Genomic DNA, 23,804 nt, shown 5'->3' on the forward strand with positions numbered 1-23,804 from the left:
TGGAGCCCCCCTGGCCTGCTAAAAAAAAGTCAGTACCAAAAAAAAAAAAAAAAAAAAGGGAAAAATTTCAGTCAATAAATAGAAGAAAACGTAACTAAATACAGAATTTCTCTATTTCATAAGGATCTGGCATGTAGCATCTTAGCCAGCTTCATCCAGTTTATGCATGTGCCATCTTATGCATACACACATATTGTCACTGCTGACTCCTGGGCACACGGGTTCGATGCTGTCATGTGGTTATGCTCAGGAATTACAACGACACATTGATTTTGTTCCAGTGGCTTCCCACTGACAAATTCCACACCTCCGTGTGCAGATGACCAGGTTTGAGTCTGATCTGTCTGACCTTTGCTTTAAGCCACTGGAACTCCATGTAGTTCAGCAGCATTACTCCTGGCTTGTACAGGTATGATGAGTAGCAGAATTCGATCTGAACAGATGTGGAAGTTGGTATTATATGCAAGTCAGACTTCCTAGACTATAACCTGAAGATGCAGGTAGCAGGGCCTCAAAAAAGAGGTCTGTGAACAGTGGGTAACTGCACATGGAGTGGAGAACCAAGTACTACTAATAAAATCATGTCATCACATGAGCAAGTGTAGAAGCACTCTCTTTGTTCTGTTAACTGTAGTAGGTAGAATTCCCTCATTGATCAGAATTTAGAGAAACAGAGAGGCATCCACGGCAGGTTATGCGTGAGGCTGTGCAGACAGATCTGCAGGAATCTGGTAGCTGCTACTTATGCCTTTGTCCCCTTCTGCTACTACTGTCCTCCTTGAAAGTTGTGTGCTGAGAAGCAACTGCTAATGCTTGTACAGAAAGGTGGGTGTAAAAACCCCAAGAAGAGAGGAATGAGTCAGGGCATACGGTGATCTTGGGGCAGGGGTTTATTCAAGCAGTAAGCTGAAATCTGCAGAACTGCAGTGACTGGGACTGTTGATAGCTTTCACTTCTATCACGAGGCAATGGCATAACATCTGCAGCATCTGAATTTCTGAGGCATGTATCTTCAACCCTATGTTTCTAAAGAGATGCAAAGTAAAAGGAGAGAGGTACAAAGGAGAAAAATGTCCTGTGATGTTTTCTCTCTTCTGTGATCCTATCTGTGTAGGACCAGATGTACTCACATCATATTTAAACAATGTTTTATTCACAACTGATTCAGGGTTCCCGCCGTTTCACTGGGAGCACTGGTAAATACTTAATTACGCACAACTGTGCCACTAGAGTTTTAAGTAAAGGAAAACACCTTATTCATTTGTCCTACATTAAGTCAAAAACATTATGTGTGAATTCAAGAACTACCTCCAAGAAGAGAGCTCGGCATCCATATTACACTTCAATGCAAATTCAGATGCTGTCTTCCACTCGAAACAGTAATGGCAAACAAAATTTGTTTCTGAGACAGTACAGGTCATTTTGCCGTAACAGGAAAAATTCATACTGAGATTGGTTTGACACAGCCTTTCCCAAGACAGCTGTCTCTTCTATGTGGCTAATTTCAGCTGAGAACTTGTCTTAAAATCTGAGGTTTAGTCTAACCTTCAAGTGAAGCCCAAGGAATTCCTTTCACTCGGTGGATCCGTTTTTAATCTTGCAGGAAAGGCAGCACTAGGGAAGGCTGAATTGAGGAACATATCTGCTCAGCCACTGGTAACATTACTCAGCACTAGTACGGAGCTTTGCAGTCTGTAGCGTGTTTCTTCCTGCAGCAGAGCTGGGTAGGAAGCTGCTGCTTTTTGCTACGCTACTTCTCCAGTTCACTGCTGCAGGGAGATTCCCATAATTAAAACTGAAAAAACATGGATAATTCTGATTGAATGTGATTAGGAAGCAAATGTAGAGACCTATCCCTAAACTGTTTATAAAAGAGGGGCTTTATTTACTTAGAAGATTATTTTTCTAATGATAAAAGATTATCTTATTGTCTTATTTGGCTTGAAATTAAATTAAATTGGTTTTATGCTCTCCGCCCTTGACCGCTTTTCAAAATGCTGCGGGTTGTCAGCTTTGATGGAGCAAACCATTGAATGCATTAGAATTTAGAGAAGAAGAGAGAAGGAAGACTTACCTTTCATTATTTGAAACCATTACAAAGGCATAGAAGAAGTTGGATTCCCTCCACTATCAAAAATTTTCACCATAATTTCTAGTTTTTTCCAAACAGAAGCAAAGCATGATGTGAGAATACAGAATGAGAAAGAAAACTTTGGATATAAAAATATGAGGATTTTGTCTTTTTTTCTCACAAGTATTCTTCTATTCGCAAATATTCTGGAAGATCAAATAAAGTCACTGAAAGTAAAACACTTCCAGGAGGTTTGGGCTTTATGGTAAATCTTTATTTTCTGATAAGAAAATGCTTCTTATGCAGCTGTCTATTGACTCCCCCTTTGGTGTGGATGAATCAAAGGACTGCCTTGGAAAGACTGATGGGAAGTGTTGAGTAGCCACAGCTAATGTTCATAATGAACCGTCAATGCTGCTTATAGGGGAAGGAAAACACCTGGTGAGCATTTTGTCCTTACCAGGATTGAGAATGGGACATGTACATCCCCTGCTGGTCCAGGACTCCGGGTAAATGCTCCTGTTGCTCCGAGCAATTTTAACTTTGCTTGATTTCAGGACCTTCTTCACTTTAACAACAACTTCTGCGTGGGTCCCTTTGTCATGAGCTGATAGGATTCTTGCTTTTATCACTGCCGGAAAGCATATCAACATAGAGACCAACAGTGAATATCTGAATTAATTTTGATTTATGCTGCTAAAAGGAAGAATTTTAACATCCTGAAAGAAGGCATGAAAAAACACTGCAGTTGTACAGAAAGTGTTTTCCAAGTGAGTTCACTTCAGTCATGGTTCTAAATAAATTTAGAAGAGAGAATAAAACTAGATTTTTCTACTGAAGTAGTTAACTCAGCCTTTCAGCATGTTATTTAGCAACTGCTTTTTAATGGGCTGATTGCAAACGCTCAGACATCATAGAAAAGCTCTTGATGTCTACATAGGAAGGGTGGAAAAAACAAGTCAGCAGCTAACAGTCTGATTTTAAGTGCACTGCTTCTAGGCTTTATATTTTCCTGGTTGAAAACTTGTGTTGAGCTTTAGCACTGGCCTCTCTAAAATGTTGTCCTGTGGGAAGGGACTGTCTGTTCTGCAGGAAGGAAGTCGGGAAGTTTCCCATCAGACTGCAGGCATGTCACATGGCTAAAATTCCATGATTGCACAACAAACCAGAAAAAGCATTTTTGTTTTGTGGCCCAACATCTGGTTGCCATGATAAATTTCTCTTCCTTTGATTTAATAGGATCCCTTAACTTTTTGGCAGGGTAGTCTTATCTAGATCAGCCCCGCAAGCAGACTTTGTTGTGTCATGACACAAGCACATCAACCTTTGGATCCCAGAGCTTTCCTTTCTTGGTTCATGTGATGGCGTGAATGAGATGTTCATAAACAACAGTATTAAATACATTCTTGGTAAACAAGCATGGCCATTTGAACCTGCTTAATGCGTGCAAAAACAATGGCAGTTTGGATGCAAGGTTTTCACATCATTTATTCTTGATGCAGAGGCCAACCATTCCACTGCGTTAACAATTCTCACACTCCCGCTGTAAAGAGGGAAGATAACTGGATGGAGAGGAGACACCACGGAGCCTTGCGTGAAAAATGCTCTTCAGTTCTGATTAGAAGTTGGACATGTCGCTAGACAAAAAATAAATCCTACCTCTTAATTCATGACTTAGCCAGGGCTGTCAGTTTTTCATAGCTATCAGCTAAGAACACGCATCGAGAGAACACAGTAATTGTCGTACCTTGAGGGCGTGTTACCCACTTACCATAAGCGTATTTCATTTGGCAGAAGTCAGTGACGCTTCCAAGCACCTTTTCTTTGCACACACACTTCTCTGGCAGGGGAAGCACAGAACACAAAAGTTGGAGAGGAGCCAGGACACGAGAGAGAAAAGCCAATGATACTCAGTTAGAAAGTTGTATGTATATAGCTCCCATAATCTGGATGGACCTTAAGCGTAAGTTTGAGAGTGAGCTCAGTTATTTGCAAATCTGTTTCTTGTTAGATACTACAGATATACGTCAGATACTACAATTATTCTGAAATCCGATCAGTACTGTCTAGTAAAACGCAGCCCTCGTGGGGTCTATTATACAGTTACTAAACTGATACTAATGGCTTTGTAAGAATCAGATCCAGGTGTAAATCATGTGAGTAATAAGACCCTTGTTTGATCCCACAAGCTAAGAAATGCTGATTCTTGCTGGTATGAAGGTATTATCTCTCTCAGAAAAGTCAAGATATGCAATAAGTGACATTATTACCTCTGGGTCTTACAAGGGATCTTAACACTTACTGGTAAGTGCTGGCCTTCACATACAGCAAGCAAAGCTGGAAACTATTTATTTATTAAAGGCTCCACCTCATTCTATAAGCCTACTCACTTTGTAACTTGTGCTGGGCACAGTACGCTTTACTTTATCTCCTGAGCTGCTGTGCCATGAAGAATACTTTACTCTTAAACTCACTTGCATTCCACCCTGGAGGTGGTGCATGGCTGACATGATCTTGTACAAATAGCATTTCAAGCTCTGAGCAGCAGCCGAATGCTTGAGAAGGAGCTGTATAAAAACCATAAGCATTATGACTATAACTATGACAACAGAAGGAGAGTATTTTTCCCACACAATCTTATTTATGACTCACCAATTTCCAAAACCAAAGTTGAATAGTACGGTTAGTTTGGAAAATAACCATGTAAGTGTAATGATAACCTAAATAGTTCAGATTAGCAGATGTTACTAGCAGATGGGGGACAGACAAGCCAGAGATGAGTGGGGAAATTTAAGTCAGGGTGGAGAGAAAAAGAACTGGCACTGAGTGAAGTTACTAAATGTTCCTAGACTGTGGGTCGTACCCGGGTGCCTCAGTGCAGAAAATCCCTGCTCATGGTCATTCCATTTCCACTCCTCTTCGCTTTCGTTGCTTGGCATTTGCACAAGGTCAGGGATTCGTCCCCCAATGGGGATGTTAAAGAATGGCTCATTGTCGTAGCTAGGGGGACACATAAAACAGAAGACTTGGTTAGGATTATCAGATGAGTGGAAAGAAGGTGTGTGTAGCATGCAGCTGTATCCAGACAGGTGAGCTTGCTTTCTTCAGGCTGGCAGTGCAAACAAGAGCAAGACTTCATGTCATATAGAGAGATCACAAGATCTAGGCTTTTATTTAACCCTTACCACTGCTAATTTACAACTTTTTAAAGTAACTACATATTGGGCCTTTCATGGTTTTGTTTGTTTGTTTTTACTGAATTAAGTAATTCAAAGTTAGTGACTTGTTGATGGTGCTGAGGACACCTGCAGGATACACAAAACTGCAGTCACTCAGCAAATCAAAGGATTTCTGTACTGATTAATCCATGTTTGGGGTACAGATGCCTGCCATCTAGAAACAAGAGGGAGACCTTGTAATTCATGTTACCCTGGGCACAGACAAAAGGCAAGCTCCCCAGACCCTTCCATCCATTTATAAGGTATTTAAAAATGCTCTACATATTTCATTGGGGTTGTGGAGTTGTCTGTTACACTACTGCAAAAATTCATCATTTCAAGATTGCCTTGGATAATACAGTGGAATTAAAAAGCGTGCCAGCCACCGAAGTGAATCTAAGAAACCTTCTATGATTTACAACCACCTTTTCAAATGATTTACACCCTCCAGTATCCTCCAATTACTGTCATTGCTGTAATATGTCAGTTAATATTTCTTTCATTTGACAGAATCCCATCTCAAAGCGAACCCAAAGGAGGGCTTCGTTACCCATTGAAACAGTTTCCAGTATGCTGGTCGCAGTCTCTGGCACAGTCACAAGGGCGACAGCCATTTTCTCCAAAGCCCCAGTAGCCCATGAGACATCTGTCGCAGTTGGGACCTGCCACTCCTGGCTTGCAGTAGCAGAATCCTGTCTTGGGGTGACATCGCCAGCTTCTGCTGAAAGTTGCGTTGGCTGAACCCATTGGCTGGCAGCTGCAAGCTATGGAGATATGGTAAAAGGTGACTGAGATTATGTGCCATGGGGTCATCTGTGACATTTTTGTAAGGCTGATAAACTCCTGCCCTCTTCCTTACACTCAGTAGTTTTAAGTCAGAACTGGTAAACATTGCATTGTCAGCCTACATGTGCAATATTATTTTTGTTCCTTCTTAACTCGTTAAGCATAGCAAAACAAATGCGACCAGGACCCATTTACATGTGGAAGTCAGTTCTTCCCTACTACAACAAATCTTGACCATACAGGGTTTTGAAAAACTAGTAGGAAGCCTCCACTGTGTGTTTATTCTTAAAGGGGCTTGTAGGTGACCCCCTTTAAAAGAATTTTGCAAAAACATTCACTAGCATGAATGAGGTAAAAACGGATAGCTGTTGCCTGTGTTGTCTTTCCTGTGAATAGAGATCACAAAACTACTGTTCCCTCTGGTGCTAGATGTGGCTTATTCAGGTCGTTCAGATGACCTGAAATGTTTTTTTCAATTTCTGCCCACGAAGAGTCCATAAATTGCCTTCAGTGCAAGTCCTAAGGGACACGCATCTCACCATGTAGTACTGTATGTGTGCGAGGAAGCTGATGAAATTTTTTGTACAGATACATGAGCAGATTTGATATAAGGAAGGCAGAAAGAATAAGATCTCTAAACTCACTAGAACTATTTTACCTGTAATTGGAGATAAGCAAATAGGAGGAAAAACCCCAAATCTTGCTAATGCTGTTGCCGGTTTGACACCAGCCTAGCAACTCAAGGTCACTTGGTGGTAGAACATACAGTTACAGCTCCTGTGGACAACTCTGACTTCACAGACTATAAATTGTCATAATCCCACGCCACCAGTCCGTTCCCAATGTGCCAGCATCAGAGAGTGAGGTGGAAAGTACTACACAGGTACTGGTACAAAACCAACCCGGCTGACTCCCCTCAGGCCAGAAACTAGCTGAGATGGTCAAGCCTTTACCTCAGCTCTGCAGAGGTGAAATACAAGCACTAAACATAACCACTCATTTCTAGTATTCAAACAAGTTTGAATGAGGATAGAGCTGAACTCCAGGCCTTCATATTTTAGCTCTTTTTGTATTAACAAAGCAGTGTGCCCTGGCTGTTGCCTGTAGCAGAGACAAAAGGAAATGCATCACTACTTCATCCATCTGGAAGAGGGCAGAAATAAAAATCTTGTGGCTAAGACCTGCTTTAACAGAGATTTTCAGTTAAATGTTGGACACCCAAGGTGTTTAGATAGCTTGGATCAGGGGCCAGCCTTTTGGATGCTTATCTGAAGTAAACATGATCTCCAAAGCTTTTGAAGTTTGCCCATCATTACTTCTAATCAAACTACTTTTCTTCATGAGCTCACAGATAAGAGACCAAATGAACACTCTGATTCCACACATCATTTTCCAAGGGGAAGGGGCAAATATAAAGAGTATTAAGGGGAGCAGGGATGGGTTTGCTTTCATCTGCAGCTTGATGCTCAAGAAAAGAAAAAGAGTGAGTAATTTTGTTTAAAGGGCATTTCTCTTACGATCTGCTTACTACATAGTTATTTTTTTCACCATGCTCTGTGTTCTTTATGCCAATATTTTTAATAATATTATTACACTCTGCTGTAGACGGATCTCAGTCCGTTGTTTTCAAGGGACACTAGCACAATAGCCTAAGGACAGAAAATAAGCGTGCTGTCATGGGCAATGTACTCAACACAATGAGCTGGTTGGCGGATGGCAGCAGGCTCGCCTGTTTGCCACAAAGCAGTCTTGACTTTGGGAGCAAACCCAGGGATTTTGCTGTCAGTTCTGGAGAGCAGGTGTAACAATGAAGTGCTCATTAGCACTGACAGTTTCAAAGGCAAGTTCTGATTTGTTGCTGCTCAACTTGAATTATTTTTGCCCAGATTTTTTGCAATGCTGACTACATCACCCTAAAAGAGGATACACTTAGTTCTGTTCATCGCTGAAAAAAATGAATATCTTAGATTTGGGGATAGGGAGGGGAAACACAGGCAAGTCTGAGCCACAAGAAGTAAGGGGTTGCCAACATCTGGCTTGGCTTGAATGCAGGTTTCTGATTCCCCTATAATCTCTCTGTATGTGGGACACACCTATGGAGTTTTCAGCTTAGACTTTTTTTGTATTTCTGCAACTTTTTTCACATCTCATTTCTGGTTTTCAGGTTTCATCAGTTCATGTCACATAACAGATGGGTAAATCATTGGTATCATGAGACTGCCTATCACCAACTGAGACTAGATCCTGATTCAGGAAGATGAGACCTTCTCCCATCCTATCCCTAAGGGAAAGTTTTACAGAACAGTGACTGACAGCATTGGCAGAAGCTGATGAGGAGGTAGGAAAAAAGTGCTTTCTTTTCTTTTTTCTTTTCATTTTGGAGTTACGGTTCAGGAAAACTAATGTTCCCAAATGAACTGTGGGGCATATTCCCCAGTTAGAAACTAGGACAGCTTCTGGTAGATCAGAAAGCAAGCTGAATGCAAACATGTACAACACTTTCAGATGAGTTACACAAGTGGCTTCCAAACGCTTTACTCAGTCTGTGTTTATTTAGCATTTCAGCTTGGGTGTGTACATTGTCTGGCTTCCAGAGTATTATGGCCAAAATCCCAGTTGTGCATCTAAGGTAACTCCCAAAATAAGAGCCCACATGTCACATGCTGAAGGGACAGCTGTTGATGGCTGAATTTTATCTGTTTAATAGTACCACGGATTTGCAGATGAACTTCACAATTAAAGAAACATTAAAGCAAGTTTCCAAACCCTCACCCTTTTACATTTTTTGACAACACAGCATCTTTCCCTGCTGATTTTTGCTGCTTTTCGCTTGGCAAACCCTAGTTTTCTCTCTATCCGCCTCTCTGTCTAACAAAACACCAGCCGATATGACAATGGCCTTGTTTGTCAAAGGCATCATCAATTATGTTAGGGACGGTGTGCAGACAGTTCTGGCTCAGAGATGGCTGGTTTATTTGGGTTCTCCCCTTGACAGCAGTGTAATGAAAAAATTTCATCATTGTGCTTTAGAACTGGCTATCAGTTGTGAAGTATCACAAAGCAGCCTCTTGCCTTTTAGTCTCAACTCCTATACTGTTTATTTTGTCAGAAACTACTATAAATAGGAGACAAGGAATAATGAAAAATGAATAATTCATACAACAGTCTCACTTGAGTCCTCAGTAAATCTGGCTGCCCTCAGTACAGCTGTCTTTCCCATGTAATTGGTCACAGATATAAATTATCATACCAGTTTTAACAGTATGATCCTAACTTACAGGGAAATAGCAAGTGCTTAGAGTAATTCAGTGGACTTTGAGGTATTTTGCCTTAAACTTCTGTCTAATAAAACTGCATAAGATATAGCTATGAGCAGTCTCTGGCTCTTTGATGAAAAACAGGCAAAATGAAAATATCAGACAAAGCCTTTTGAATCTGAAATACATGCACGAGCATCTTTGGAGCACATGACCAAATCAGGGCAATTTTTAAAGCATGTCAGATGTGGGGATTGACTCAGCCAATGATGTTTCATAGACGAAGGGAAATACAACAGACAGCTGTGTGTGTGGTCAGGGCTGATTAAGACAGACTTTGAACCAAGATGTGATCAGGCCTTTGTGATATTACAATTAAAAGTTCACTCCCTCTGCTCAGAAGTAAAAAGATGAGAAGCAGAGCTTTTCAATGTGTGTATGTGCATCTGGGCACATTTTAATTTTCAGCCCTTGTGCTTATAGTAAAAAAGCTTGTTTTCCTGGAGACCGTTTTTAATGGGTCTACATGCCTGCATTATTTTTTAAGCTAAGCAAAGGGTGAGTACAAAAGATGGTGCCATTTCAGAAGGATCCCTTAAGCCTCCAGATAAGCCACAGGAAAGAGCCAAGGATACAGCCGCTTTTCTAACCATTGGTTAGGAAACGATTAGGCTTCTGAGTCAAAGCTCCCATGCAAGTCTATATCCAAACTACTTAATCCCGTGTTGTCACCTCCAATAACAGGCAGGTGTGTGCCTTGTTCTGGGGCTCTTTTCATGCCTTTTTTTTTTTAAATATAGATCTAAGCAGTGTCAAAACAAGGCTCTGCACATGACCTGGCTTTCATTCATCCCTAGCTGCTAGGAACAGGAGAAGCAAAGGGATCAGAGGCAAGCTACCTCTGCAGACAAAAAGGAATAGCAGATTCACACTTAAATGCCAAATTTCAACAGATTTTTTTTTTCCAAGGGAATGTCTTTGCAGTCTCACATTGGAGGGTCAGCAAAGGATGGTTTGGATAGTGCCAGGACATCCAATTGTTACACAACATTTTTTTTTTCATAGCAGTGATTAAGAGAGAATGCTGTTCATTATTATGACTAATGCTTAAAGACTCTTTCTGGGCCTGAGAAGTGTCCTGTTAACTTTCTGGGAGCCTGAGGGGGATGTCACAGCTGAACCTAGACTTTGCTCTGGATGGCAGAGCACTCTTCAAGCGTGCTTTCTCAAAGGGATTAGCACAGCATTTCATTCAGCTTTTTCATCAGATTTCCTTTCCCAGCTCAGTATCTACTGTACACAAGGGTCAAGTTTTGATCTCCCACTGAGGGTTTTTTTTTCCCCCCTCTGAGTTCAAAACTGAGGACGAGGTTGCTTTCGAAGTCATCCATTCAGTCTGCTGTTTGCAGTTTATTACTGCTTTTCAGCACTTGCCCAGTGGGTAGGTTTTTCACTTCGTGTTATTAGTCTGCGTGGTTTTCTCAAAGTGAGGTGATGCCTTGGAATTGGTACAAATGTGCTAGTCCGTAAGTGGAAGCTCTTCAATTTATGATCAGTACACTGAGGTATGGGACAAATATATCTGGTGGTCTAATTGTCTAATTTCTTACATCTTAGCAATGCTCAAAACAGTAACTGTTTTTTTACTGAGTTACCAGAGCTGTTTTTAGGATCTCACAACCAGAACAAGTTACTCAGACCACCAGATTAAGTTTAATAGCAATGCAAGTTTTGCAGCCTAAAGGATGGACAAGAGAACCTCATTTTACATCCTGCATGAGGCCCTTCAGTTTCATATCAGCTGTAAACATAAGGAACAGATGATGGACCTAGAGGTGAAATCTTCCCTCTATCAAACTTAGTCTGTTCAAAACAACTCTGCCCATCTGCGCTGGTGTCTCTGGGTTTGCTGTCACTGATAACCAAAGTAGTGAAACATTCCCTGAAAACTCTCTGCAGAGGTACAGCATAACATGCAGTGCACACATGTACACTGCCTGCAAACCACGTGGGGAAGTGTTCAGGGATCAGTTCTTTCATCATACAAAACACTACCCTATTAAGGTGAAGTGTCAAATGTCATTGTGGAAATTCTCCTTACCCTGAATAAAAGAGAAAAGGCACAGACTTAATCACCCCCCTTCCCAGGTTTTCTCTTAACTCTGTAGTTATGTCTTCAGTGTCCCTGCTATTTCCACGCAGGTACAAGCATCACACACATATCAGTCTGCTGTAAAAGCTGAAGCTCTCTAGAATGAAGTGCAATAGCCTTTCCTTACATCTTGATGTGGCAAGCATTCAGGCATGTGAAAGATCCCATTGAATCATGCACTGATAGCATCATGCATACCGATCTGCAACAAACAATGCTGAATCAAACCTGTTAGATTCATCTCAACCAACAGAAACCCCAGTGCAGGCTTGTGATCCAGAATACCTCTTAAGTCAAGGAAAAGAAATAGATATCCTCTAGAGGACAATTCAGCTCATCTATCTCAGGCATCTACATTAGACTGTAATAAATCACTCCCTAGAGGTCCCACTGTTTCTCCACTGACTGTACAGGGAGCCTAGAAAACACATATAACTTACAGGTGGCTAAAGCAGGGTGACAGCTATCTAGGGCTGAGTGTGCAAGTCAGAGTGGAAACAAATGCATTTGGGGGCCTTCTGCTGGCAGCAGCATGTACGCAGGTGAAAAGAGCAGCACTGTCCTTGACTGGCACAACAGGAACAAAGCTCTTTCAACAGGGTAAATTTCCAAACTGCTTTTCTTTTGCTATGCAGAGTATTGGCAGGAGGTACTGAGAGGCCTGTAACCAGACCAGACAAAAGAGGCAGAAGTAGAGTCAAGGTCTGATTTCATCCAGGCAGACTGTTCTAGGGTTTCCACACAGGCTGTATTTTCAAACAATGTTTTTTCCTCTTCACTGCTCTCCAGTGCTCCTTGACTTTTGCAGTTATCTAATATTACACATGATGGTGGTTTCTACACTGTCCCCCTGCTGTTAAAGACAAGAGTTCATACACAGATTCTTTCAGGTACTATGAGATTGGAAACTAATCTTCTGGCACAACAATTTGTTCTCATTACAATATTTCCCTGTAGTAAATCTGCTCAGAGTAGAAACAGGACTAGAAAGGGGCCACCACAGAACACTATGGGATACAGGGTGAGTTAGATAAGCTCACCCCCTGCTGTCTGCTGATCAGTGTTCTGTGATGAACATTGTGAAATCAAAAAGAAGGGATGGTGTGGAAGCAGTCTGTGTTGACACTAAGGCCCAGTGGGAAGAATACAAAAGAGCAGAAACATAGGATGTGCTGTGCATAGAAAGTTTAAGCAGTATCACAGGCCATACAGCTCTAGGGACAGGAGTGTTTGTTTGTAAGAGGATCTTGATGAAAAACATCAAAGGGTCAGGAAAGCTCAAAAAAAAAAAAACCAAACACCACATGATGCCAGTGGACATGCGTGTAGATGACAGAGGATGAAGTTCTGTGCTGACAACCGATGTCTGAGCTATGGGGGAGGAAAACTATCCAAAGGGAGAAATGAAATTATGTATTTTTTAGAAATAGTAACCTCCCAAATAGATGCCAGATGGAATCAGATGTGTGAAGCCTGGCAGGATACTCAGGAAACGTTTACATTAAGTAAGGGAGATTTGGGCTCTGTTCCAGATTGGCTGGGTGTAAACTGCCATGATCCAGAGGTTGTACACAGAGGGTGTGTGTACCTCTGTGCCCACATTACTTCCTAACACATCCTGCTGAAGTGTTAATGAGGCAGTTAATTTGGGCAGAGCACCCAGTAATACAGCTGGAGAATCCAGAGATAAATCTGAAGGAGCTCTGATTTGTTTGTTCAAGTGGATATGCAGGGTCTCATGCTTCCTACACCTTCTGCAGCCATTCATATATGTATTTATGCACTCAGGTGTTGCACAATCAAAATTAACAATAGCTTACACACAGTGTTGAGAGATGTGGAGAAAAACAGCTGATAAAATGTGCCTCAAGAAAAAAGGAACTGTATTATTTTAAATGCAAGCACAAGAAAAATGTACCTTTCCCCAGAATGGAATACATTTGGAGAACTGTAGTAGTTATCACCAAATAAAGTGGGATACCAGCAGGAGTAACAGACACAGAAGATCAGGACAATGACCTTTGACCAGAAAACTGTGGTTTAGGAAAACAATGCGAAGAAATGGTAGTAATACTCATGAGTTACTTCTATAGGAGTTATTGATTTCTTTAATCATTCTTTTAGGGATTCCTCCATGTTCATTTGTCTTCACTACATGTAACAACAGTCACTTACGTTTGCAGACCTCTGTGGAAGACATGGGTTTCCCTCTATCTCGGTAATACCCTGGTTTACACCTTTGACACCGATGCCCCTCTGTGTTATGTTTGCAGTTGTTGCAGACTCCACCACTGCGCTTTCCTGATGCCAGCCAAACACTCAGATCAAAGTGGCAGCTGTCAGCGTGGTTGTGACAGCGACACTCTGGTGGGAAATAAGAGAATATATTTTGGGTTTATATAATAGACACAGCAATACTATTCAGATGGTGTCATTTTCCTACTGTGAATCATGGAGGAAATACCTGAATGTCACACATTTCATCTGCCTGCAATCCTTGATCTTCACAAAAAGTAGAAATTGCAACACAGAGTTAGAGTCCCAGCAGGGTCTGAGAAGCCTGGGTGGCTGCGAGCTGTGTCTTACAGGTTGTCTTACAGGTAGACAACCCAATCTGATGGTGTCATAAGCCCTGCACAAAACCCTGGAATGCTAAAACACACGAGTGGATGTAGCTGCACGAAGAACAGATTTCTGCTTTGTAAATTCCACATCCCAATAGCCCAAATGTCAGCTGCAGTAAAAGAAAATGCATACTGAAGTTTTCCATCGATGACTGGCAACTTATCCCCAGTTTCTGTAATGGTGCCATTAGTGTAAATTGAGAGAAGTCTTTGTTAGGCAACTCTGCCTGCTGGCAAGGTGAGTGCTCATCCTGACAGCCTGGATCAGTAAACTCCCTCCCACTTACTTCTGCATTCATTTGGTGCCCCTGTTTTTCCATCTCCTGGCTTCCAAGGCTGATCGTTGTATAGCGGTGCACATTTCTCACAGTGGTCCCCAGCCGTGTTGTGTCTACACACACACTTCCCATGGACCTGTCAGGGGAAAGAGGATATATTCAAGTAGCTACAAGCAAAAACATGACGGAGTGCCCAACAGCTTCATATGGAGATGGAACTTGCCTGCACAACTCCCACACAGCTGCCTGGCTCTCTTAGGAAACCTGCAGAGCCTGGAGCTTAAATTGTAGCTTTATCTCTTCACACATAATGTCACTAATGATGCAGATTTTTCCTCTACCTTCCAGTTTAAATGCATGTAGCAACAATTTCTAACTCTTCAGTTGGCTATTTCACTACTACATTGATGAACAGCCTCTAGACTATTTAAATTGGGTAAGCTAACACAGCTTCTTTTGATTTACAAGTTCAGGGCAAGAGCATGCAAAGAGCTTGAGCAAGCTGTCACCTCCAGGCAGTGTCAAATACACTCTTGGCTAGCAAAGTTGAGTCATAGGAGAGCACAGTCTAACAGACTATGTTGGACCCTGTCTTATTTGACATTAACAGTGGTCTAGAAGAAAGAGTAAATATAGGGCAATGAAGTCAGCGTGAATTACTAAACTATAAATTGTTAGAAGGATAAGCAAGTAATCCTGGACCTCCTTCACACTTAAAAATGTAGCAAAAATATTAAGCCTGGAAAAAACTCCAGCCCCAGTGTACTCAGAGAAAAACAGTCCAAACCACACCTTCCGAGAGAGGAAAGCACTGGTGTTTGAAGAGGCTTAGGTACAGCAGGCACCAAACTATCAACTGACATATGAATATATACATATATAATAGGTCAGTAAAATTTTGGACTGTGTAACTAAGAGCAGGGTAATTTCAAGTTGATACAAAATTGTACCTGCAATGCTGTGTTCAGTTTTGAACATCCTACTACCAAACAAATGAGAAATTGGAATATAATCAACAAAAATGAGTAAAGGCTGGCACAGCTGAAGAATAGGGCTGATCTACAAGCACCAAGCATATAAACTCACCTAAAGTAGGAAACAACCGTTTACAAAATATTTGCAGGAAAAAAATCTGTGAAAAGTCTCAGCTAAAACCAGCTGAATAGTAGAGTTCTGTCTGTGGCTATTTGCTTGAAAAATCACCTGAAAAAAGATCTTGCTTCCTCTGTACTTATCTGCCTTCATTGGAACACAATAATGATTTTTACTGAGGAAATATTCTAATATGTCAGATTTGGAATCAGGTATTCACACCAGAAACCTGACCTTGGAAACTGAGGTAGACCAGCCTTCAGATGGAAAGTTACTATTGAAACTGGTTCTGTTCAAGTCATTTCACACACAAGGAATATAATTGTCCATTCCACTATAGACTGTGATTTGGTGCACAAGATTCTGTCATACCAAGCCACATCCAAGAAGTGTGATTTACAGGAGGGTTTTTATGTTGTGGATTTTATTTTGTAGGTTTTTAAAATGAAAAAATAGAATTCTAATATCTGTTTGCAATGCCTTAGAGAAAGGATTTGCTGGATAAATTATTTGAGGAAATATCCAGCACAGTGAGTGGAAGAAAGGGAACGGTGGTACCCTAGGTTGTGTTCTACACTCATCCAAAGAGATGCTGCTAATTAGCGGTATGTGCTTCAATGCAAGGAGCCCCTTGTACTGGAGCAGGAAATGCACAGAAATCAGGAACTGGACTGCCCTCCCTCCCTGCCTGTGCTGTTGAGGACTCCAAGCTGTGTAACCACTGTCACAGCTCTGGCCCACTGCATGTTACACAAAAAGCAGAGGCTGAAATTTCATTTTGACTGGGGTGTGAATTGGATCTAATCCTTTAATCTCACTACTAATGTGAGCTGTGTTTCTCCACAGTCTTTCCTGAAAGTCTCCATTTGCAGACCCCCCTTCCCTCATCTCATTGAGCAGGTAGTTTGGGATCAAGAGAGAAACGTTCAAAAGAGCAATTGCATGAATGCGCTCCCCTGCCCCCAAACTCATCTCCCTGCAGCAATTTGCTCTCCGCTCCCCTGGTTTCTAATCCTCCTAGACCAGATATGTCATGAAGCTAGCAAAGGGGATAGGCTGCAGCTGATGCCATTGCCCCTCTATGGCCAGCTGGCAGATTTGCTGCTGCACAGAGCGGTTGGCTGCCTCCTCACGGAAGACTGAGCACAGACTTCAGGGTACACATTTCTGTCAGGGCTCAGCACCAGTAAACCTCAGGAGGATACAGCATGCAGCACATTATGTGATTCTTCTCCAGACCTTTGTACAAGAAAAACATCCATGTTCAAAGCACTAAATAGGATGACAAATTACAGAGATAGACAAAAATACTAATAAGCAACAGTGTCAGGCTTCTCCCTGTTTGGATTTGGCTCTTCAGACTTTTAGGTTTCCCCCTATGGACACAGTGACTGCTTTTCAGAATCCATAGAATAGAAAAAAGGACCAAGCGTGAGAAAAGGCAAAAAGCCCCATCCAGAACCATAGCTTTTAATGTCCCCAAACTTCAGACTCTCTGAACTTTACAGCCCATTCCAAATTAGAACAGAACCAAAATTTTGGATCAGTAACTTCTTAGGAAAATGCTAGTGTATTTCAAATTTGGACAACTTCAAAATTTGTAAGTTGGCCCACTGGGTTTTTTAGAATATGTACACAAACTGTGCAGTCACTATATTAAAAAAATAGACGAAAGAAATGCTGAGATTGTACAGTTGGGAAATGGCAGAATTGCCATCTTGTTTTAACCTTGAATGACACGATCAAATATTCATTATTCCACAGGACCCTGTGCTTACAGTGCACAGCACAGATGGTGTGAACACTCATGAGCAATTATTCAGAAAGTAAACAGGAATATTCAGTGAGAAAGGAAGAGTCTGGTCGTTCTTTGGAGGTAAGTGCATGTGTTAGTTTACCCACTGCCCACTGGTTTTCTGCAAACTGTAGCTTCTGGAAGCTATCGAGGAATGTTGTGAGTAGGACAGAGGCATAAAGGAAGCTTCCTGCCTGTGATCCCTGCTATTGAACAGTTTACCAAATGTGTGGAAGGGTGGCTGGCTTAGACAAAAGCGTTGAAAAGCCAAGCAGCCAGCAGACAGGAGGGCCACTGAGCAGGTTGGCATGGAACTTAGTTTAGAAATTGTTAGGTCCAAGTCTAACCTTTTTTGTATAAGTTTAAGAACAAGGAAAATAATTGATGAGTAGTGGGTCAAAGATAAAGGATAACAGAAAAGAAAGCAAGTCTGCCATGTGTTTTCTGTGGATGGGTATCTATCTCATGGAAGATTTTTTCCATGGAGAGTAATCTCACAGCATTTACAGGTGAAAACAGGTACAGAGAAGAGTGCAGTGTGAGGTGGCAATGAAATAGAGAAAGGAATTGGATAGGAGAAGAGCCAAACAGCTCAAGAATCACCCACAAGAAAGGTGATTCCTGGATGTAATTGGCCGTTACAGAAAGATTTGTTAACGCAGGAGAAACTGAGCCATGGAAAAGACCTGTTACAATTAAGTGTGAGGTGAAATAAGGGTAGGTGAGGCAGCTGCAAGTAACAAGACAAAAAATTTGTTCTGTTAGAGAGGAAGAGATAGGAGAGGCAGTCAGAGACCAAAGTCCAGGAAGGAACAAGAATGAAATACAGGAAGCTGTCAGATAAAATAGGAAATGGGATATGTGCTCAGGGAAGAGAAAATGTGAGAGTTGCACTCAACACCAAGAAAGCAGGCACGTCCCTGACTTGTCATTCCCTGCTGAAGTAAGTCTACATCTCTCTTTCAAAAGAGTGTCCAAAAAACTAGAAGATTGTGCTCTCTACCAAATGCAAGACCTCAGGAGGCACTGAACACAAAGATATCACTCCAAAGTTAAGCAGATAAAGAAGTACAGATTCAGAGGAACTACAATGATATTTTTCTATGGCCTAGAAAGTAAAGTCAGGCTTGTATGGACATGATGCTTAAGGAGATAATTGTCAGGGAACAGCAATGACCAGTTACTCTTTAAGGGTTCAAGAGCTACAAGCTGAGGGTTACTACAGCACAGACATGCCCTTACTGATGGGACTTCATCCTGTGGCAGAGCAGGGAGCTGGTATCACAGCCCATTGACAGCCCCAGACACAGCAAGGGGAAGGACCAGGAGGAATTCAGGATCAGCAAGAGACAGGCCGAGAAGAGACAGAAGGAGAGACAAGCTACAGTACATGTAATGGGGTTCACCAGGAGAGAAGCTACCTACAGCACAGGTCCAAGGTCCATCGAGGAGGCAGGCCAGAGACAGGGATGGGATAGAGACTGACGCAAAGACTGGCGCATCTGCAGGCACATCTACAGCATAGCTCAAATAGAGGCTAGAATAGCCCCAGGCTGAGCTTAAATAGAGCACCCAGGCCAATGGACAGAGAGCATGGGAAGGAGACCCAGGAGGGGCTGGTCATGGCTGTTAAACTCCTCGTAGTGCCTTCAGGACCCTGCTAAGAGTACTTTGTTTGCCACTGAATTAATGTCAATGGAAAGTTTAGGATATCTGACTGATAGCATCTGAGGAGAAAAATATTTCAGCTTTCTAGATTTGGAGCTGGCAATACAGATGGAGTATCCTTGAAAGCAGGGTGTGAGGAACAGACTTACACGAGATTCATACCATCAGTTAGGTAACCTAGCCAGTTTTCAGCTTAAGCCTGATTAACTTATGACACAGATTTATATGAATACATATAAATGTATTGGCACAGCAGGAGAAAGCTTGAGATCCAGGAGATTTCTGTCTCACATCTCTCATATTTCACTTTATCCTCAATGGTCAGTATGTGACGCTGCACCACTCGACATAGACTGATCCTTAGGTACCCAAGTATTTAGGCCTGTATGGGTTTTTCCACAGTGCTCACTGCTGCAATAATTGAGGATTTCAGAAATATTATGGAATTTATTTTTAGGATACTTCCCTTTATCTGCTTCTTCTCATTACTGTGATAACTCTAGTTGTCTCCAGGGATCTTTCCGATTCATTAAAACATCATTGTGTTGGGAGTTCAGTTGCTATGACATATTTTTTTTAAAACTGGATGGTGCCTTCCAGATACATTGTGGTGTATGGACTAGGGAAACAGATACACTGGCAGACAGGCAGATTGTGTGACCATGTAAACCTCCCTGTTTCATAAAACCAGTCTGAAGTACTATGTGCATAACCTGTAACAGTTTGTATTCTTGCAATCCTGCTTTCTGAGTGCATCCAGCCAGGGTTACTCATGTCATTAATGCACGCTGTGAGCTTTGGGAGATGAAAACTGTTGCTTTAAATACTAATATGCTGGCTGCATCAAGCTTCCAGTTTTCTAATCGGCTTTTGCAAAGGGTAGAAGTTTATTGGCTGACATAATTGCAGTTAAAGGATATTATTAGTCCTGGAAAGGAACAAAAATGCTATGCTGTACTCTCAATCACCTTTGTACTGGCTTTAATGGCCACTTGAAAACAAGCTCTGCTTTTGTGTTTTGGTATAACCACTATGTTCTCCACCGGCTGTGGTTTTGTGGGGCAATCTCAATTTGAGAAATTTCTGCTTTCCTTACTACTTCTTTCTGTACTATCACCTTCTGCATCATGCCCTGAGTCATGTAAATGGGGCTGTGAAACCATGTTAAAAAAAGTTAAACCTCTTTTTTCCTTGGCACTAGTATTTTTAATTTGGATTAACTCCCTCATCTGTCTCACCGTACAGTCGTGCTGTTACAAGTCTGGTATTGCTGCCAAAGGCTTTGATTTGTACATCTACTACCTGAACAGCTTTGATTCGGAACACAGAGAAGGTTATAGCCTCATGGATTTTAATGCCAGGATGATCAGTTCTAATCATTTAGCTTGACCTGCTATGCTAAGCCATGAAGTTCATCCAGTGGTTCTTCCATGGAGCTCGGTAACTTCTGGTTGATTTATAGTATGTAGTGTAGAATGATATCCATTGCTTTCATACAATGGTTCCAAAAAATTACATGATACTTATTCACCTTTCACTGCACAAAGTTGCTTCACCTGAATTCTAATCCACAGCTGAGAGAGCAAGTTGAAACTTTCCATCTGTTTGACCTGCAATTGTTTATTTGCTAAATGCTGTTTAGCTTTGTATAATACCTGAAGCCTCTTCCTTTCTCTCTGCCCATTTAGTTTCTTATACCTTTTGTCCTTTCAGTAAATGTTGTGGTTGTTACTCTTTCTCCTGGGCAATTCTCTGTCTGTTTTGGGGCTTTTTTTCCTAATGAATGAAGGTTAAATTTGGAAGCCTTCCAGAACAAAGCAACTGTTGCTGATTCGGAGAAAATGTTTGTCTTTGGGCTCTGTATTCACTTTGTAATGTCGCCAGAGAAATTTTGGATACAGCAGTTTGCAATGACATCAGTGGCTAGTCCCTTACCTGCTTTTAGTAAAACGACTCTTTCTGGGTCATTTTGAGTGGTTAAATACAAAACAACGACTGCCATTCTGCCTTGTTTCTCTTACGGTTCAAATGGGCACTGTTGTCTCTCCAAAAGTAGAGATGTATCCATGCAGATTTATAATAAATCCTTCAATATCAGGTCCTGAGGAAAATATGACTTTTAAGAGGACAAATTAAAAATTTCCTTCAACTTTTTCAAATTCACAAAAACATGAAAGAATGGGTGGCTTGGGAGTAAGTCCCAGGTTACAGTGCCTGCTAGGGTAGATTGACAGTTCAAATTCCTGCTCTAAGCGGAACAAAAAAAAAAAAAAAACAAAACCAAAACCAAACAAACAAAAAACCCTCCACCAACATTATTTTCCTGCTTTTGCTTGCTTGTTTCTGGGAAAAGGTCTAATAAGCATCTGTATCTAAAAACTAGTACACATATGGGTGTTTTCTGAGGGAAGTGAATTTCTGGCTCATACTTGGTCACTTTGGTAAATTAAGTCTGAGGGAACCTGGCAGGGATAAGTAGAGCTGGGACACTTGTGGCAAGGCCACCTGGGCCCATGCAGGTCTTAGTCTCCACGGAGTGAGTGAATGAGCTGCCGCTGCTTTCAAATTCACTGAATAGGAAACGATGAAGAAAACTCGGTGATAGCATCTAGCTGACTATTCAGACTGCTATCACTAAGACGTTTTTGAGCAGTAACAAAAGAACAGGATAAATAGACTTGGAAAAGGTAGAAAATTCATGCTTCATGTGAGGGAATATAACTCAGTCCGTGACAGTTTCATCCTCTGCCTGAATTCACCTCCATCAGTCTTTACACACACTCCTGGCTGTGCTTTAGCCCACATTTTTGTCTGCTTTCTTACTGTTCTCTCCCTGAATGCTAGCTTGAATTTTATTCATTTTGGGGCTAAGCTGTCCTCTTATTTTACCTGCAGTCCCAACAACTCTTTATCAATCTGTAACGAACTGCATACAAGTAATAGCTGTCACACCTAGTTACAGCAGGTCCCCAGCTCATGGGGAGTGTCTTAACTGAGGAAGCACAAAGAGGAGCAAGGCTCAGTGTTGTAATAGGTGAATGTCTGAATCACAGCGTAACGAGTGAATACCACTGTTCAAATCTCCTGAACGTGAATGGCACGAGTGAATTTGGTCTTGTTCAAGGCTTTGCTGCTGATGCAGCTGAACAGTGTGCCAACCTTTGCTGTGGAAAGACCCAGAGTTAATTTACAGGGGAGGAGAAAATGGGAGAAGCTCTAGATTCTGATATATATGGACAAGGTTTTGTGGATTTACAGGTCAGCCATAATGGGTTAGCACACTGTGGACAGTTTAGGGAAGTTTGGACATAACCTCTTCATCCAACAGGGAAAATAATTCTGTCATTTACTTTGTGGTAAGTCTGGATTACTCCACCGTCTTGACTTAGTTAGGTTTCTACTAGTTAATGTGCAGTGGTTCTAGGGGTGTGTGACAGAAAATCCACTCCCAAAGTGGGCCTGTGAGCTCTTCTCTGAATTTTTACCTCTGTGTGGAGTGTACTTGGCAGCATGCATAGCTCCCATTCAAGTGAAATTATGTTGAGTAATGGAATAAATGAAGCCAAGAGAAAAATAGTTTTCTACAACTTCTCTGCAGATAGCTGCAGCTTGGAGAGTGGGGGAAGGGCAGGGCCAAAAATGTGCAGGACTAGCCAAATTTATAAAGAATCCAGGAAGAGAAGAAAGGCAAGAAAGTCCATGATTTAGCAAAAATCTTGTGCACAGCAACAAAAGGATTCTAAACGCCTAAAGGGTGCAAAGCTAAACCCCAAGACCCTTCCAGCACAGTGAGACAACCAAGGCAAGGAAATGTGTGTAGGATTTTGTAACTTTTGCCCAGAGTAATACGGAATTTGTTTATAATCCTGTGCAAAATTAATCATATTTTGTGTGGACCTGCTGCCAAAGCTTTAAAATACGAATTCCATGGACCCACAAGGTACAATTCTAGAAAGATCTGCTTAAATTACTGCGAGATTTATTTGGGATGAGTGAACTGGATGAAAAGCCTTGGTAAAAGACTGAAAACTTTTGTTCTAGTAGCATGTAGGTGAGCTGAGGACAGAAACAACATAGCAGTCTATTCAGTCCCAAGGGAGCCTAAAAACACAAGGACTTAATATATGAGGCCAAACGCAGCAGCTCCTGTGACTGTCACAGCAACTTCCTAGTGGTGGTGGCTGTGTCAAAGTCAACTTAGAGAGACAGAACGGTATATACTGCATGGATCTTAAATGAAGAAGACTCAGAAATGTGTTGTACTATGGGACATCAGAGAGGTGTCACTAGTAAGTGGTGGCTGATAGCTGAGATGAAGCAATTATTTTTCTCTCTTGGATATGCACACAGATTCTTGTAACTTTAATGTGAAAAGCAGTCCTTGAAAGAACCATAAAACATATTTTACCAGCCCTAAAATACATTTACAAGTATTTCCAGTCAAATATTTCTACAGACTGGGTTATTATAGTTCTTTCACAGAGATAAAAGTAGCAGAGAACATCACTTAATTGATTAAAACAACAAAACCCACTATTAATGACAGCAATTAAGCAATAAAATTAAAATACGTTTAAATAGCTCACTCACAGCCATTGCTTTTAAGAAAAGCTGTGTTTACAGGCTAATAATGTCAGATAGAAAACAAAATAAGAGACGGTTTCCTGCAAGTAACATGAGCATGTGCATGGGAGGATCTACACTGGGCCCTGATTCAGGAAAGCATTTAGGCATTTGCTTACATACCATTCCTGAATAGGCATGTTTTTCTGATTTGGACTTCAGTAGCTGTAGTAAAAGACATTTCCACAACAATAATAAAATGTAGTAAAAAACTTGTTGACTTTACAATTACAGAATTCC

At 41.4% G+C, this 23,804-nt stretch overlaps 1 protein-coding gene across 1 annotated transcript in view; it reads right to left on the reverse strand.

The window, feature by feature from the left end:
* LOC104496034 (netrin-4-like) overlaps positions 1 to 23,804 on the reverse strand; it is a 48,546-nt gene that overhangs the window by 197 nt on the left and 24,545 nt on the right. The window contains exons 4-9 of the mRNA XM_010139095.1: positions 14,396 to 14,522; positions 13,660 to 13,848; positions 5,840 to 6,053; positions 4,935 to 5,071; positions 3,843 to 3,911; positions 2,532 to 2,702 (exon numbers count right to left, since the gene is read on the reverse strand). Of these exons, the coding sequence (XP_010137397.1) occupies positions 2,532 to 2,702; positions 3,843 to 3,911; positions 4,935 to 5,071; positions 5,840 to 6,053; positions 13,660 to 13,848; positions 14,396 to 14,522 (907 nt within the window). The remainder of the gene's footprint in view (positions 1 to 2,531; positions 2,703 to 3,842; positions 3,912 to 4,934; positions 5,072 to 5,839; positions 6,054 to 13,659; positions 13,849 to 14,395; positions 14,523 to 23,804) is intronic.

This window comes from Buceros rhinoceros, unplaced genomic scaffold (assembly GCF_000710305.1).
Source record: "Buceros rhinoceros silvestris isolate BGI_N320 unplaced genomic scaffold, ASM71030v1 scaffold31206, whole genome shotgun sequence".
NCBI lineage: Eukaryota > Metazoa > Chordata > Aves > Bucerotiformes > Bucerotidae > Buceros > Buceros rhinoceros.